The 15,999-nt window shown below is 35.6% G+C and overlaps 1 protein-coding gene across 5 annotated transcripts in view; it reads left to right on the top strand.

Moving 5' to 3' along the window:
* Nucleotides 1–15,999, top strand: part of HOOK3 (hook microtubule tethering protein 3) — an 85,358-nt gene that overhangs the window by 30,352 nt on the left and 39,007 nt on the right. For all 5 annotated transcript variants that reach the window (XM_063181291.1, XM_063181293.1, XM_063181292.1 and 2 more), the window contains exons 4-9: nt 1,169–1,219; nt 4,175–4,307; nt 6,378–6,445; nt 13,287–13,349; nt 14,767–14,850; nt 15,814–15,977. In XM_063181291.1, the coding sequence (XP_063037361.1) occupies nt 1,169–1,219; nt 4,175–4,307; nt 6,378–6,445; nt 13,287–13,349; nt 14,767–14,850; nt 15,814–15,977 (563 nt within the window). The remainder of the gene's footprint in view (nt 1–1,168; nt 1,220–4,174; nt 4,308–6,377; nt 6,446–13,286; nt 13,350–14,766; nt 14,851–15,813; nt 15,978–15,999) is intronic.

Genomic DNA, 15,999 nt, shown 5'->3' with positions numbered 1-15,999 from the left:
ACTCAGTCATGTCCTGGGTAGCCTGTTACAATGCTTGATAACCATTTCTGATAAAGAGATGTTTTCTGGTACTCTTCCTGGCAAAAAAAACACTTCCTGGCAAAACTTGAAGCCTTTTCCTCTTGTCCCATCTCTTATTACTTGGGAGAAGAGGCGGACCCCCACCTGGCTACAGCCTCCTTTTAGGGAGTTGTAGAGAGTTATAAGGTCGCCCCTGAGCTTCCTTTTCTCCAAGCTAAACAACCCCACCTCTCTCAGCCTCTTCTCTGTCCCAGGAAACAGTGTGCTGCTTCTATTATCTAAATTTCCTAAATACTTGAACAGTATTTTTTTATAGTTTCTAGCAGTTACTTTCAGCAAAGATTCCTTTTTTTTCCTCTGAATTTCAGCTGTGAGACCCACGGGCATTTTTATAATTTTAAATACACTGTTTCCAGAGACTTGATGCAAATGGATTTTTTTTGCTGGAAGGGGGGCAACAGTACTGGAGGAATGTGACACACATTCTGTAGAGCAGGAGGTACTTAACTGATGCCATTGGTTATGCGAGTGAACAGAAGCTACCTTTGTATAGCAGTGAATTCATCTTGGAGAAATGTAAATTTTGCCAGATACTGTAAGGCAGACATTCATTTGTAAAAACTGGGAGGAGAGACAGAGACTGACAAGAACAAAAATAAAAGAGCTAAGAGGAATAATTAATGATAAAAACAACCAATTGAACTTATATGGCTTGAGAATAAAGGATGATATTGAGCAGTAGCTGGTTTTGGTTTGAAAGAAGAGGTTTATCTCTGCAGAAAGTAGATTATTGCAATACTTCAAGGGAAGAAATGAGGGAAGTAATGTTTCAACTTCTGGATATAAAGATAATCCTAAGATAAACAAGTATATAAAAACATTTATGCCGTAGGATCTGATATAAAGCCTATCCAAGACAATGTTATATTTTTCATAAATTTAAATGAATTCCTAAAGATTTGTAATCACATCTGGAAGTCTGGTCATAAGGGCCTCTTGCATAACTTTCATGATTCTAAATTTAACTGTGCATAAATTGATGTAATTATATCCTTTTGTGTGATTCTTCCGTGATTGCCCACTTTATGATCATTTCTCTATAAAATACTCCCTGTATTTATTGTATTTCCTCTTTCTTGTCAAATAGGTAAGCAACCTGAAGAAAATTTTAAAAGGAATACTGGATTACAACCATGAGGTAAGAACCATTTGAACTAATCTTCATCTGCTTGCCTTTTGAATTATGTATTTTAGTTAACCTGTGGAAGATAAATTATATTCTGCAAGTTAAGTTCTGACGTTTTCTTGCAAGCCTTTTGGCATATATGTTGATTCATGGCCTGTTCCCTAGTCTTGGCCTTCTTTAAACCTTCTCACCTACTTTATTGAATACTTGGGAGTACCAGTAAAGCCTGATATGCAAATTTTTTCATGTGAAGAATAGATAGCTTTACTGACTATTATGTTCTGATGATGGACTTTGTGTCTGATGTACTTTAATGTACCTGAGTCTGATGTTTTTTTCCTTCCTCATCTGCAGCTGAAGTCTGCTCTTTTCCTTTTTTTTCTCTTGAGGAGAGTGAAGGAAGAGCATTTCTAGCCCCTCCCCACATTAAGATTTTCATTAAATATTTTAATTCAGATGTATTGGACTCAGTCTTTGTCATTCTCTCTTATTTTGGGCAAACTCAGCACTTAATTATTCCAGAGGAGACAATATTTTTTCTTTCAGTGGTGAATCTTCAGCTGAAATATGCTTTCAGTGATGTTTGAGACAAATTGATCTGTATAAGTGGCAGCAGAAAATCCATAATATGCATGTTCTAGACATTGCTTGTTTCAAAATACTGTCTTCTCATAAATACTACAGAGATTAGTTTATTTTTTAATAAATTGAAGTACTTCAAGAAAATAAATTTAAGTTAATAAATTCAAGTACTTCAAGAAAGAAAAAATTAAGTCTTAGGAGGTTGTCTTCAGCAAATGATTAGGTATCCATGTTTAAATAAATGTTGAAAAGTGATTATTAAGCAAGCTGGTTATGACTGGGAACACTAAAAAGAGACAGATCAGGTTTTTTTTATGGAAAATTAATATTAGTAAGACTAAGTGATGCAAGCTTCTTTTTGGTTAATATTGGTTAGTATGTATGATGATTAAGTGTCTGGTGTCAAAATTTTACTATTAGGCAAGTTCTGAGCAGATTCAAGCTGATTAATTTCTCTAAAGGTAGTGCATGTTTATAAATCTCACTGGATTTTGGTTTAGGTTGATATTTTTCCTGCTGAGGCAGTGCTGGAGCTGTTAGTAGGGGTAATCTGGATTCTACTAATGAATCCTGCTGATGTTTTCCTCAACATTATTCCCTCCTCCACTACAAAAATATAGATATGTGTATGCATTTTACCTGATGTAGTAAAAGCATTTGAAAAATGTGTATAATACTAATCCTGTTCACCCTCAAAAATTCAGAAATTTTTATTGTGTTCAGAAGAACAATCAGTCAAACTGCTACATTTGCTGTCATTGTCAGTTAAAGTATAGAAGAACAAGAAGCCTAAGTAACTGACTGGAGCTTTCATGCTTTGTTCTGGCTCAGTTAATCTTGCTGCAGATCTCTGCTGCTCTGGAACTACAACTTTTAATTTTTTTGTAAATGTATAAATCTTTTGTCTTTTGAAAATGGGTTAAATGCTCTTTTTCATCTCAAGACAGTTATTATAGGGTCTGTCCTTTCTTTTCATATTTCTTTCAGGGCTTTTGATGGATATTTTTGGCTCTTTTTCTTTAAATTTTTTTTCTCTTGTTTATTTCAAACTCTGTTCACACCTTCACATCCTTGGCTTCTTCCTAGTGCCTGCCAATTTACCTGTTCACTTCGGCTTTCCTCAACAGGAGTTCTCTTGTCAGTGACTGTGAAGTCACTGTAGTGCTGTTAACTTAAACCCAGCATTGCATTTGAAAGAAATTCAGGAACTACAGATCAATATATAAATGCATACCAGAATCAAAACTCATTGTATTTTCTGTTAATGCAGTCTGTGTATGGTAGTAATATTTTCCACTGTGGTTGATGTATTGACCTAAGAATTCTTTTGACCTAAAGAAAGTCTTTTCCAACAAGAGTGAATCTGTGTGCTTTAAAGCATGCGGAGGTTTTTAGTAGTGTTAATTCTTTGAGAAAACGGCTTAAAAATCCTACTGTTCCACAACACAAAACAAACGGTACATAATCAGAACAAAACCACAACACTTCAACAAAACCCAACACTACTTAACTTTACAATAGCTTGTTTTTTTGTATTCCTCCTATATGCTATGTTTTTTATAAATGCCTTAACCTGATTTCTGTTTTTCTTGGGTATTGCATGAGCATGCAGCAAACACATGACTGATTCCCTCTATATAGTCATTGTTTCCTTATTACACCCTGTTTAAGAAGTTACAGTTTCTTTTTATCTGCAATTAATGTGTCAGTGATGTGTTTAATTCCAAATTTCATATTCATATTTTCAACCCTCTGTTCAGTAAAGAGCTATTTAGCAGAATTGTCTAGTTCCTTCTACTGCCAATCATTAATCCTTAATGATCTTTAATGATAAATCAGATAACACTAATAGCGAGTCACACGGGCTTTTGTTTTGCAGGGTTTTTTCTTTCTTTCTGCATGTGGGCTGTTTAATTACATATCATTGTACTACTACCTCAGAGTCTCTTCCATGGAGCAGCTTTCTTAGCTGTAAGACTTGCTAGATATCCTTGAATTTACTAGAAGTGTGAGGTCTAGTGGTCTGAGTTTTTTGGTGTCTTGTATTTTTCTCCTATCAGTGTTAGATATATGTATTGTATAGGTGAAACATTTAATGTTTCAACATCTAATTCTTTAAGAAAGAATCTTGCTAAGTGTTTCTCACAGTTGCTAGTGAGTTGAGACAGTCATGTTTATCTTTTCCCAAATATTATTTGTATCAAACAGTATGATTTTATAGTGAGATGTTATGTTAAGCAATTTGGTTTGTTTTGAAGGTGTATTCAAAACTATAGTAAAGTAAGAATGAATTGCTGTTGTTGATTATGAATCATCTTCGTATGAAATAAATTGATTTGTATATGTGCAGCGATACAGCCGTGTATGTGCCTTGTCTTTGTGCAGATTCTAGGGCAGCAGATAAATGACTTCACCCTTCCTGATGTTAACCTGATTGGAGAACATGCTGATGCTGCGGAGCTTGGGAGAATGCTTCAACTTATTTTGGGATGTGCAGTGAATTGTGAACAGAAGCAAGGTAATACATTTTGGAAACATGTTTTCTTGGTTATTGTGCAACTGTTAAGGAGAAGAATTATATTTCTTGGGTTTCTGTCAGAAACAGATTTATTTTTTTTAATAATAATGATGACATTAGTTTGTTGTACAGATAGTGACTGTTTTGGTGTAAGCATCACTGCTTTTGGAGACTCAGACTGGAATTGAATTTACTTCCAAGATACATATTTTCAGTTTTGGTTTGCTAAGCTGAAAAATCAGTCTATAAAGAAAAAAAATTCTTGGGTACACCTTTTAACCATTTATGAGGTAGATCAGGATAGTTAAGAATGGAAAAATGTGATTATTACATTATTCAGCATAACTCTTGGTTGCAGAGATGCATTCCAGGCACCATTTAATACATGGCCAAAAGCCATCAGTATTATTTGTGCTTCGTCTGATTAAATGTCTGGTGTGAACTGGGTTTCTGTAGTTTCTAAGATTTGTCTATGGGGTTGGCAAATAGGAACAAGTAATGCTGGCAGCCATGCCCTTTTGGGCAACTGCTGAAGATGGAGCACAATAGAGTCATCCAAAAAGTCACTTCAGGCCGATTGCCAGACAATTGAATCCCACTTTAGCAGTCCCTGAAGGAGACTTCTATCCCTCTACCCAAGTGGCACTGACTGTAATTCAGACCTGCACAAATACCGTAGAGACCCATTCATCTTTCTTGAGGGTGCCAGAGAGGATGTGAGGAACAATGGAGATGTTTGTTTAAGTGTGCTACTTCTCATGTTCTAAACTTGCCTCAAGTGTAGGCTGTAGATTGTTACCGAGTTACCTTAAATTACTCTTCATTCAAGCCAGATGAAGGTAACATAATGGCAGATGCGAACATTTACTCTAAATACTTTAAACAGGAAACATAGTCATGTGCTGGAAAATAAGGCTGTTTTTACTGTAATTGTGTGACAGTTGCATTAAATAAGTGTATCCTCTACATATAGCTAATTTTGTGTTTGATGGCTGCCAGGATTTTAGGCCTGTTGGCTTCCCCGTGCTTGGTGCATCTTAACTTTACAGGTAGTTCCCCTTTTTCAGTTTTCCTAGGTGACTAAATCACTTTAGTTTCTCCTTCTGAAATTACTTCTGTTCTCTTAACCAGGAAGTTGTCTCCTATTAATCAAAATAGGAGTAGTGTTCTTCCACAAGTGCATAAATAACTCTGGTTTATTAAACCTCCTATCATCTCTGTTTTATATAAAATTATCTTCCTTTTGGTGTCTATTTTTCATTTTCAAGTGGCAAGTATATCTTGATCTTGTGTCCCCTTAACTCTTTCAGTCTGGATATTAAAAATGCACATTTGAAATACCAGAACAATCTGCACTTTGAGTAAGATTCAGCATGAGCAAATTACCCAATTGAAGGTGACTTTATCCCCAGTGTCTTTCTCTTAATCACATCATTAAAAGAGTAAATGAGATGATGTTTGACTAGAAACTGTATTATACTGGGCAAGTCGTTTACTCCTTGACTTAGTCTAAATGTCAGAATTTGTTCTTCTGGCTACTGTATCATCTTACAAGGTACCTCTTGTGTAGCTCGCATGTACACAGAGCTGAGAACTTAAAAGTGGAGGGGACTTAATTTGTGATGTACTAGAGAAATAAGAACAGACACCAAAAATGAACATGAAAGTACTTGAAAATGAGGATGCTGTAGGAAGGCAGGTTGTTACTATTACACTTACAGAAAAGGACAACCTATGCATGGATCATGTACTTCAAGAGCCTGAACAGTTTGGGAACAAAGTGAGAAAAGGATAAAAGTAGTTATTTCAGAAGTGTGAGATGCCAGGGGAGGAAGAAAGGTAATAATGTACTTTTTTCATTGTTGTAGAGTTCAAATAAGCCTGGATTTGTATCTGAACAGGCTTGTGATAAAATCTTGTTGAATTTGTTGAAGTGGAACTTGACTGGTGCTTATACATTTCAGTGTCATCCATGGCATCTAGTCATTTTGTAGGAAGGATGCAGCTTCTGGTCTTACCTTCTATGACTTGAGTTTCAACATTGACATTTCAGAATGCTTTTATTTTCAGAGTACATCCAGACCATAATGATGATGGAAGAATCAGTTCAACATGTTGTCATGACAGCCATTCAGGAGGTATGCTGGAATGCCCACAGTGTGTGAAAGTTCAGTGTTATTTTACAGTAGTATGCTTTTTCCCACTTAGGAAAAACTTAGTTGAAAGTAAAGAAAATAAGGGGCATAGATTTTGCCTTTTAACAGTGAAAAATTTCTTATTTTTCCTTAGAAAAATCTTGCTTTATGTCAAAGAACTCTGGTTGAATGTCCCACTTTTCTTTAAATCTAGAAGACTGAAACTTCTAGATATTTCTGATACTGGGTTCCCTTTCCTTTTCTTTTCCCACCCTGTGAATCCTGAATTTTCTGTGGATAACCAATTACTGTAGAATTTTGTCAAAATTTCATAAACTTTTTTTTTTTTTATTTAGTAGACGAAAGAGAATTGGGTAACAGTATTGTTTTGTCAGCTGTAGTGTTATGACTTGGGTAATGATATGTAAGATGAACATATATGAATAATACAGTAGGCTGGTATGTTTTTACAAGTCAGTGAGTATACTGCAGTCCATTTTGTAGACGTGCTCTTCTGTTGTAAATTAAAACCACGGTGTTAGCCACTGAAGTCCCCCTGTGACTTACAAGAGGTCCGGAGTGTTTATAATAGAAATGCCTAACGGTCTGTAGATGTTTACTGCAGGCCACTAGCTAGGGCAGGCCACTAGCTAAGGAAGGCAGGAAGCCACCAGTAATCCCATTTCTTCTGAACCAGAAGAAGAGAAACTCAATTCCACATTGAGCTTTAGAGCAATTTCTCATCTCTGTAATGTCTGAATAGAGAAAGAAATATCAGTGAGCCTACAAGGAAATCTCTCCACAGTCAGCACTTTGACCAGTGCTGTATCCATGCAGTCTACATTCAGTTGTATGTACATTCTGTGTGCAGACTGCTGGATGTAACACAGCCGAGAGGACTTTGGAAATGAGCATCAAAAGAATTATCTAAATCATCTTCTAGTCAGTGCTGGCAAGCACCAGCTTGCTGGAGTTTTGGCATATTTTACTTTTTTGTAAGTTTTGTAACTGTAATATACAGTATTCTGGGGGGGTTTTCTAGTTTTTTTATTAAACCCAAATTGCAGCATCCCTATCTTCTGCACCATCTTGAAATAGAAAAAACTTCTTTTATCTTCCTTCTTTATGTTGAAAATCTATTCAATTTTTATAAAAGTCTCTGTTATTTAATAAAATAGCCCATTGAAGCAGCCCACAGTTCTCAACACTTAATGAGTAAACTTTGAACTTGTTCAGTGTGTATGCCCTTTTGCTGACATGATGAGTAGAAGTAGGAGGTCATCACAGCATAAGAGTATGTTCTTCTGGAACAGATTTTTAAAATGCAGTGAATCAAAAATTTTAGTATTCAGATACTGACACAGTTCTGAGTGATTTTAATGCTACTTTGCAAGCTTAGAAATCTAAGGCATTTCAGGACCAAATCTCAAGTGCTTGATAAAGAGTTGAGAAAGTGTCTCAGACTGAGGTTTTGGAGAACAAGGCCTCTCTCTGTTATTTTTCAATGGGCTTGGAGTTTGGAGAGGTCCCAGTCATCTGGTAGCTAGCAAATATTATTCCAGTTTTCAAGAAGAGAAAGAAGTAAAATGCTGTCAGTTACAGGTCTGTCTCACTTCAGTGCCTGGCAAAATTACGGAGAAGGTTACTCTGGGAGTTGGATCATAGCCAGCATAGATTGGTACGGGAAGAGTTTAATGGGGTGAGACTTCATGGGATTTTGTAAGGAGGTTTTTCTATTTCTTAGACTAATAGCAGCTCCTAGAATTCAAGTGACTTAGAAAAAGCAGTATGTAAGAAATTAGCTGTATATGAATATTTGAAAAGTTGGTATATCATCTAATCCAAACATTTTAAAGCATTTGACATTGTGGGTAGTCTTCAAAGTTTGGTATGTCAGAAGATCTCTCTAGGCTTTACTGATGTATTGTGTAATTATTTTTCTGTTTCAGCTGAGCACGTACAAATTTTTTTGATGCTTCTTGGATTATCATAAATCATTTTGTCATGAAAGTATTTCACAAGGCACAGTAGAACAAGTTTTCTGTTAGTTTTTCAGTGTAGTCAATTTGGTCTGGTGTGTTATCACCACTTAGAATCTGTGATGCTAATCTGTAGATGTAGGTATCAAAATGCAAGTTGTGCACAAAATACTAGACTGAATACATTCCTATGCGTAATATAACAGGGTTTTTTTATTTTGTTATTTTCAGATTTTTAAAGGCCCAAAGAATTTTTTAGAGAAATTATTTTGCCCATTATGTATTTCTCTTTCTCCCTTCCCCTTCCGTCATTTTTTCCAAGTCTCTTCCTGGAGTAGCCAAGTTCATTATTGATGAAGGTAGTAATAAGTAAACAAATTGTTTGCCTTGCTGTTTAGAACATCTCTAAATTGGATCACTTAGCAGGTCAAGTTGAGAGTCAGAATAGTGTGAAGAGTAGTTTCAAAACTTGCCAAGGGGGGAGTAGGAAAAGGTGCATACTGTTTGGGATAACACCAATGGTGTTACTTCCACTTTTTGGTTTTGTGCTGTTTTTCCCTCCTCTGTTTTTTCTTAGCTGTTTAAAGATTTATCTTGTCTGAAGTAAAATTATTTTTTGAATAGTTAGGAAATGATATAAAAGTATTTTATTGGGTCTATCAACAGATAGACTGGAGGTAGACTGGGTATCAACTGGAGGAAGAAGAAATTCCAGCTGCTTTAAAGGATATACAGTGTCAAACATAGCCATGATTCTTAAAAACTAACATAAAGATGTTCTAAGAAAGAAAAAGAACGTGAGTACAGAAGCTAGGTTTTGACATTGCTTTGTGGGCACTTAAGTGAGCTTATACAGTATTATTAACTGTAGAAAAAGCATTTCAGATAAAGCAAGTGTTTTGGATTTCAAAATCATCAAGTAAATAGAGCAACTGTGTTTGCAAAATCATGTGTGGGGGGAAAAAAAGCTTTCATAATTCATGTTATTCATGCATACAGGTTTTGTGATAGCTCTACCCCTTCCCTAATCTTCATGTATCCATGACAACACAGTTTGTTCATATTTTACAGTGAAAGCAGTTAAAAAGTGAAGGTTTTCATAATATAGGATTAGAAGACCTACAAGTATTATGAGCATGAAAAAATATAGATGTAAAGGATTAACAGGGAATGACAGCTGCTGCTTATAAAACTACACAAAGAACTGTAAGAATTGTCATGTTGCAGGTAATTTGCACCATTTAAAATTCATACTGACCGCTATGCAAAATAAACCAGAAAAAGAGCAAGACTGCAAATGCTAGTTGCCAGTTTATTTCACTCTGGGAAGCTCTTAAGCAGGATTTTCTTCTCCTGCAGAGATCTAATGCAATCGCTTGAATTTGCAAGCGCATTTTTAATGTTTCCCTTTTTATAATCTCTGCACATCATCCTCCATTAAAGTTATGTGTGAAAATAGGTGACTATACTATATTTACACTGAATTATAAATTTGGAAATGAAAGTCAGTTCCAGTACTGCAAAATTGTGGAGGTAAACCTTTATTTTTGTAGTCTGGTCCTGAAGAAAACTTGCAGATGTGAAGGGAAAATGAGAAGGACACTTCCTCATGGTTTTTATTCTCTTGACTGATTTGAAATACAAGTGAAATAGAGTTTGCCCCTCTAAACTCAAAAGTATTACCATTGATCGGTACCTCTCAAGACCACGTACTTTAGTGTCATGCTTGCAGGTTGCATGTGAAGCTCTGAAATTATATCAGCTTTTCATGAATTTTTTCTGACTGAGCTTTTAAATAAAGGAAATAGATAGAAGAAAACAGTATGGAAATTTGCTTTCAATATTATTAAAAGTATTGTAAGATTAGTAATAAATAATGCAGAAAAAGCTGATGTTCTATTGAGCAGATAACTGATTGAGCATTTTGCAACTCTAAATTTCAGTAATACCAGAGAATGCTGATTGACCAGAAACAAAGTCAAGAATAGGGAAAATTAGGCGAGCCTCTTGCATTTTTTAGGTGGAAGGTGTAGTATGTGTTTCAAGTTGATATACCTATCTGTGTGAAAGCTGGCCTATCTGTATGAAATCTTAAAACATTGCATTCAGTAAAAGTTTTCTTGAAATTTTCAAAAAATCTGAAAGAGAGAGGAGTTTGGGTGGGTGAGTGGAGTTGTATGCTCTGTTAGCTGTTCTATTTATGATGTTTTTACCTCTCAGTGAGGAGAAGTTGTGTACAGGAATCCTGAAGCAGAGTGTGGTCAAGACATTTTCTTGCATAAACAATTTACATATTTACAGTATGTGGGGAGATGTGTAGGGAAAAGATGGAAGCACTCCTTTGCCATGATAGTTCTGCCTTTACATCCCACTTCTTACAGTTGTTTCATTGTTAACTGATGATAAGAAGTTGGATTCCTGTGTTCCTTTTGAGTTACCTAATGATCTCGTTCTTCGTCTGATTGTGGTACTGGACACAAAATGATCCCTTAAATTTCGTCTTTAGCTTTTCCACTATACATACCACAGACCATCCAATTGCAAGGTGCTTTCTATTGCACTGAGTCATGTGAGATACATCTGCACATGTATCTGTGGCTTTTGCCCTTGGTACCTCGTTCACTTTTCCTCATCACATTCTTAATGTACCTTGTGGAGTGAAATTCACACCTGTAACGTGCATTCATGGTACACCCAGAATATATATCTCCAGTACCTAATCCTACTCCAGATAATGTCTTCTTTTCTGGAGATTTCTGCTAAGAATTCTCAAGGACAGGATGTTTTGGGAAAGATGGCAAAACTTGCTGAAGAAAATAGGGATTATATTATTAGCCATGGCCTGCCTTCTGGCAAGTCCCAGAAAGCAGTGACACCACAGTGGCCTCTAGTGGGTTGTGTGGTTGCTTGTATTCCGTCTACTTTAAGTGTTGTACAGGCCTTTTGAGCTGGTTTCTCAAAGAGGAAGTTGTGTTAGGGCCAGAAAGGGGTGGTGGCTGTTAGGGACATGTTGTACCATGCAAGCTACATGCAGCATGAGACCTGCCTGTTGGAAAGTGCTGACTTTGCAGGCAGAACTTATTTGCATGTGTGTGAGTACATATGTCCTAAGTGTGTTTGTGAACGGCATTGTGGAATATAAAATACTGAGAGGAGTTCAGTATTTGGCTAATATGGGATATCCCTGTTAGTCATCTGGAAAAGGTGGTGAAATCCAGTATTCAAAATGTGCATGAACATCACAGAAGCAGGGAGGGATTGGGAGGTTTTGTTTAAATGATAATCAACTTAGAAAATAGGCTCTAAATTGAAGATAAGTTTGTAATGCCATTATATATGGTAATGAAAAAGGCAAGACTTCATTTTTCAGGGGACAGCTCTGAGGCTAGGGACTTTCTAATTATTGTTGCAGAGTGCAGCCTTGATGTAATGCTTCTTCATGGAGTAGTTTGTCATTGTAAAGATGTAGAAGAAAATGGAAGAAATTCGGCAAATGTTGTCAAGGTGTGAGGAGGACTGCTGAGGAGAGATAAATTAATTTAAATAATGCAGCTAAATCCTAGTTAAGGAGATGGGGATAGTGGGAGAAATGTGAGTGTATGATTTGAATTATGTAAATGTCAAACAGATTTTTCACTTGTACACGGTGATAATAGACAGGATTGAGAAGTGAAGGCCCTGTGTATCCCAAAAGATTTTGCTAAGGAAAATAGTGCAAAAGCACTGATTTCTAGAAGGGGTAAAGGAAGTACTGTCTCTGAAGAGAGTTACCAGGCTAGACAGGAGATTCCAGGGAGGAAAACTTGTCCTGATTTTGGTTAGGATAGGGCCTTTTTAATTGTAACTTCCATGAATCGAGTCATTAGAGAGCTCTTAGAACATTATGCGTTTGGACAGAAACCTTCAGTGCCATTCTGTAATGATGCCTTTTGAATTAGCTACAGTGTATTTATCATTTCCAAGACTCTTCCTGTTTTTTTCTTACAGCTTTTAGTAAGAACATTACTTTATTATGTTTACTTGAACTGTGTGGGAAGAGGTTGCTGAGCTACAAGTTTTGCTAGGCTTGATTTCACTTTTACCAACTGGTGCAGCTGGCTGTTAGGTTACTATAAGAAAACAGCTTTTTTCTTCATTTTGATCAGTACATCAGTCAGTTTTGTAGGACTAACTTGAGGGTTTGTGTTGAAGGTTTGGCTGAAGTTGTTTTTTGTTTTGTTTTGTTGCTTTGGTTTTTTTAATAATCTAGGCCAAAACCACTATCAGCTATTCCTGCACTGAAGTAGTACACAAGGAATTGTAATATTCATTTCAGGAATGCACTCTACTGAATTACTTTTTAATGTTGAAAATTAAGGCAGCTCCAGGACAGAATTTTTGTCAGCTTTGTTTTGCAGTAGTAGTTGAGATAAATATGTCTTGGAGTTGAGTGAAATAAATAAATTAATTGATGTTAATGTCCAGGTAATGGACATATGTAAAAGCCAGTCACTAGCAGAGAAAAATTAAAGCCAGGTCTTGTGTGGTGTCTTGATGTCTACTATCATTCCAATGCCACTAGAGTAAAATCTTTAGTGGGATGTTCTGTAGGCTTATCATAGACAAAGAATGTGCATTGTCAAAAGAAAAAGAGATAATGTAAGGTTTCTTTTATAGGTTTTTAAGGCTTCTTATATTCTTTATATAAGTTTTTTTTCTTTTTCTTGTTTCTGAATATGTCATATATAAAAATGACGTTAAAAACTTTCAAATTAATTTGCATTAAAGCTTCCAAAGTAAAAATCAGCTTGGTATTTCATTGAAACATAGGTTTAAATATAAAAGTAAATCTTTGCTTTTTCTAATCCAGTGTAATCTAATTGCAGTTGATGAGTAAAGAGTCTCCAGTCTCTGTTGGAAATGATGCTTACGTTGACCTTGATCGGCAGGTATCTAGTCTTAGATGTTTCTTTTCTTTTGATCATAGCATGTCAGTGATCATAATAACTGCATCTTTTTTTTTTTTTTTCTTTAATCATTAAAGGGTGTTGTGGAAAAGTAAAATAAGAAGCGAAGAATTAAATCTCAGTATTTCAAGTCCTTTAGCTTTGTAAATCGAGTTTGATTCTATTGTGTATTTAAAGGATATAGAAAAGTTGATTTGAGAAACCAGTCTAGCTGTATGATATAATAGTACAAAACTGCAGATTGGTACAACTCTTTAGGCATGGAGAAAGAAAGAAAGATAAAAAGATCTACTATTTGAATAAATGTTTTTATCTGAGTTCCTATTTCCAAAGTCAGTTAAAAAAAAAAAAACAAAACACCAAAACAACTGCTTCTAGGAGATCCCTGGAACTGCTGCAAAATGGAAGTTTTCAAATACAATCATTCCTGGTCTGATAGATTTTAAAAATTTACAAACGAAAAATTTTTGACTAGCTTGTCCTCATGCTAACACTGTCCTCCTTCCTCAGATTTTTTCTAATTGAGAAGAAGAATAGCACAGTGGTGCTCACTGTATTCATCCATTATGCTTTCTCTGCAGAAAAATGTAAATTCTTGCAGATTAAATTAATTCTTTGTATGTAAACAGGCCCATAAGAAATTAACTTGCAAATGCAAGGTATGATGCTGTTTGAGAAAGATCATTTCAACTTCATCATATATAATAGTACATATATATCTGTACCTAAATATATAACATGCATGCACCTGTTTTATCAGACTAGTTTTCTTGTAACTATGTTTTCTATGTTATCTTAACTGCATTCATTTGCAGGCCAGTGAGACATGTATCTTTAAACATTCAGCTTTTGAAGGGAAGTATCAGAATATTTCCCACTGCTTATAAGGTTCAGTGCCCTTTTTTAAAGAGTAGGCTTCTCATGTCACAATCTAGTTTTATTCCTATTGTGCACTAGAAGTAGCTTCCAGAGGCTAGAAGGATTTTACCCTAATTGTTCATTCCCTGTATTCCACCTTCCACCCTTTTTTATTTCAAATGTAGATTGAAAATTGAAATTACACACTCTTTGCATCTGTAAAGAAAAGTGGTATTGACAGGTTTTTTTTGGTGTAGAGATTTCTCCTGGAGTTTTTGACTCAATTTATAGAGTAGATGTGATAATTCTAATACAAAAGGAAATGTTACTTTTAGGTATATTTTCTTTTTACTGATACACAAACTAAACAGTATTCACGTCTGCTCTTTTTTTTTTTCCTTTATATGAATGGAATTGCTCAGTTTTTAAAAATGTTATGTATTACCCCAATGTAAAAATAATTTTACAGGCTGTAGTCCAGAATATTTTTAAATGGATCACAGAGAGTGATGAAAATTTAAACATTTCTTGTTTATGGTAGCTGAAGAAAACTACAGAAGAATTAAATGAAGCACTTGCAACAAAAGAAGAAATTGCCCAGAGATGTCATGAGTTAGATATGCAGGTAAGTTTGCTATAGAATCTGTATCAATTTTGAAGTGGAGAAAAGTTTTGTGGTGGCTGAAAATAAGTACTAGCGTATTGAAACACAATTTATAGAAGGGGGATGAAAATGTCACAGTAATTGTTTTGTTTTCACTTGTGCTAGCAGAATGAATATCATTGTTTTCTTATCTTGTTGCTGTGTTGTCAGTATTATGACTCATACTAGCAAAACTGCTTTTCATTCAGTTAGGAAGTGTTTGACCTGTGTGGTAAAACTTTTGCCATAGAGAACTAATACAAGTTCTGATGCTGTAGTTAAATCCCAGTCAGACGTTGCTGTGGACCATTAAATGTGTATGGGTTTAGACTAAGTCTTACTGTAAGCAAATCAATACTCATCAGGAAGACATGAGGAGTGTGAAAGAGGAGCACTGAAAGGTGTTGCTATTGCAATCCTTCTTTGAAATATTAATTCAGATTTCTTGTAGTTCAGTAACTGTTGGAATTAGTAAAGCTGATCTTTGTTTGTTGTGGTTAATATATGAACCCATGTTTCAGGTCTTGGAGCACTTTGAGTTCTTTCCCTCTTTGGGACTGTGTTCCTGTTTCAGGCCTGCTTGCAGATGGCCTTTACTGTGAGGAGCTAGTTTTATTTGTTGTTAGGGAAAGGATGCAGATTTTATTATAATAAGTACCTGCTGTCAGAATAGACTTTTTCTTTAAATGCTTATGTGAAATGCATAAAATAATAGTTATGTTTCCTGAGTTTTAACTCTGCCCCTAATGTTGCAATATGTTGGTTACACCACATAGCAATTGAATACCTATTAAATTATACAACGTATTCTTGTGAAATGTGATTAGTGAAGCCTGCATGTTTCTGTTTGTGGCGTCTGTTGATATTTCATTATGAACATGAGAAAATACTGCTCTCTGTACGTGGGTAGGTTAATTTTTCCTCTTCATACTTTTATTACAACAGGTTGCAGCCCTCCAAGAGGAGAAGAGCAGCCTGCTTGCCGAGAACCAGATTTTGATGGAACGTTTAAATCAGTCTGATTCCATTGAAGATCCTAACAGTCCTGCAGGTCGTAGACACCTGCAGCTGCAGACACAACTAGAACAGCTCCAAGAGGAAACATTTAGGTAGAAAAGCTACACTAGGTTA

This window comes from Melospiza melodia, chromosome Z (assembly GCF_035770615.1).
Source record: "Melospiza melodia melodia isolate bMelMel2 chromosome Z, bMelMel2.pri, whole genome shotgun sequence".
In the NCBI taxonomy this organism is placed as follows: Eukaryota; Metazoa; Chordata; class Aves; order Passeriformes; family Passerellidae; genus Melospiza; species Melospiza melodia.
This window is presented reverse-complemented; position numbering and strand designations above follow the sequence as displayed.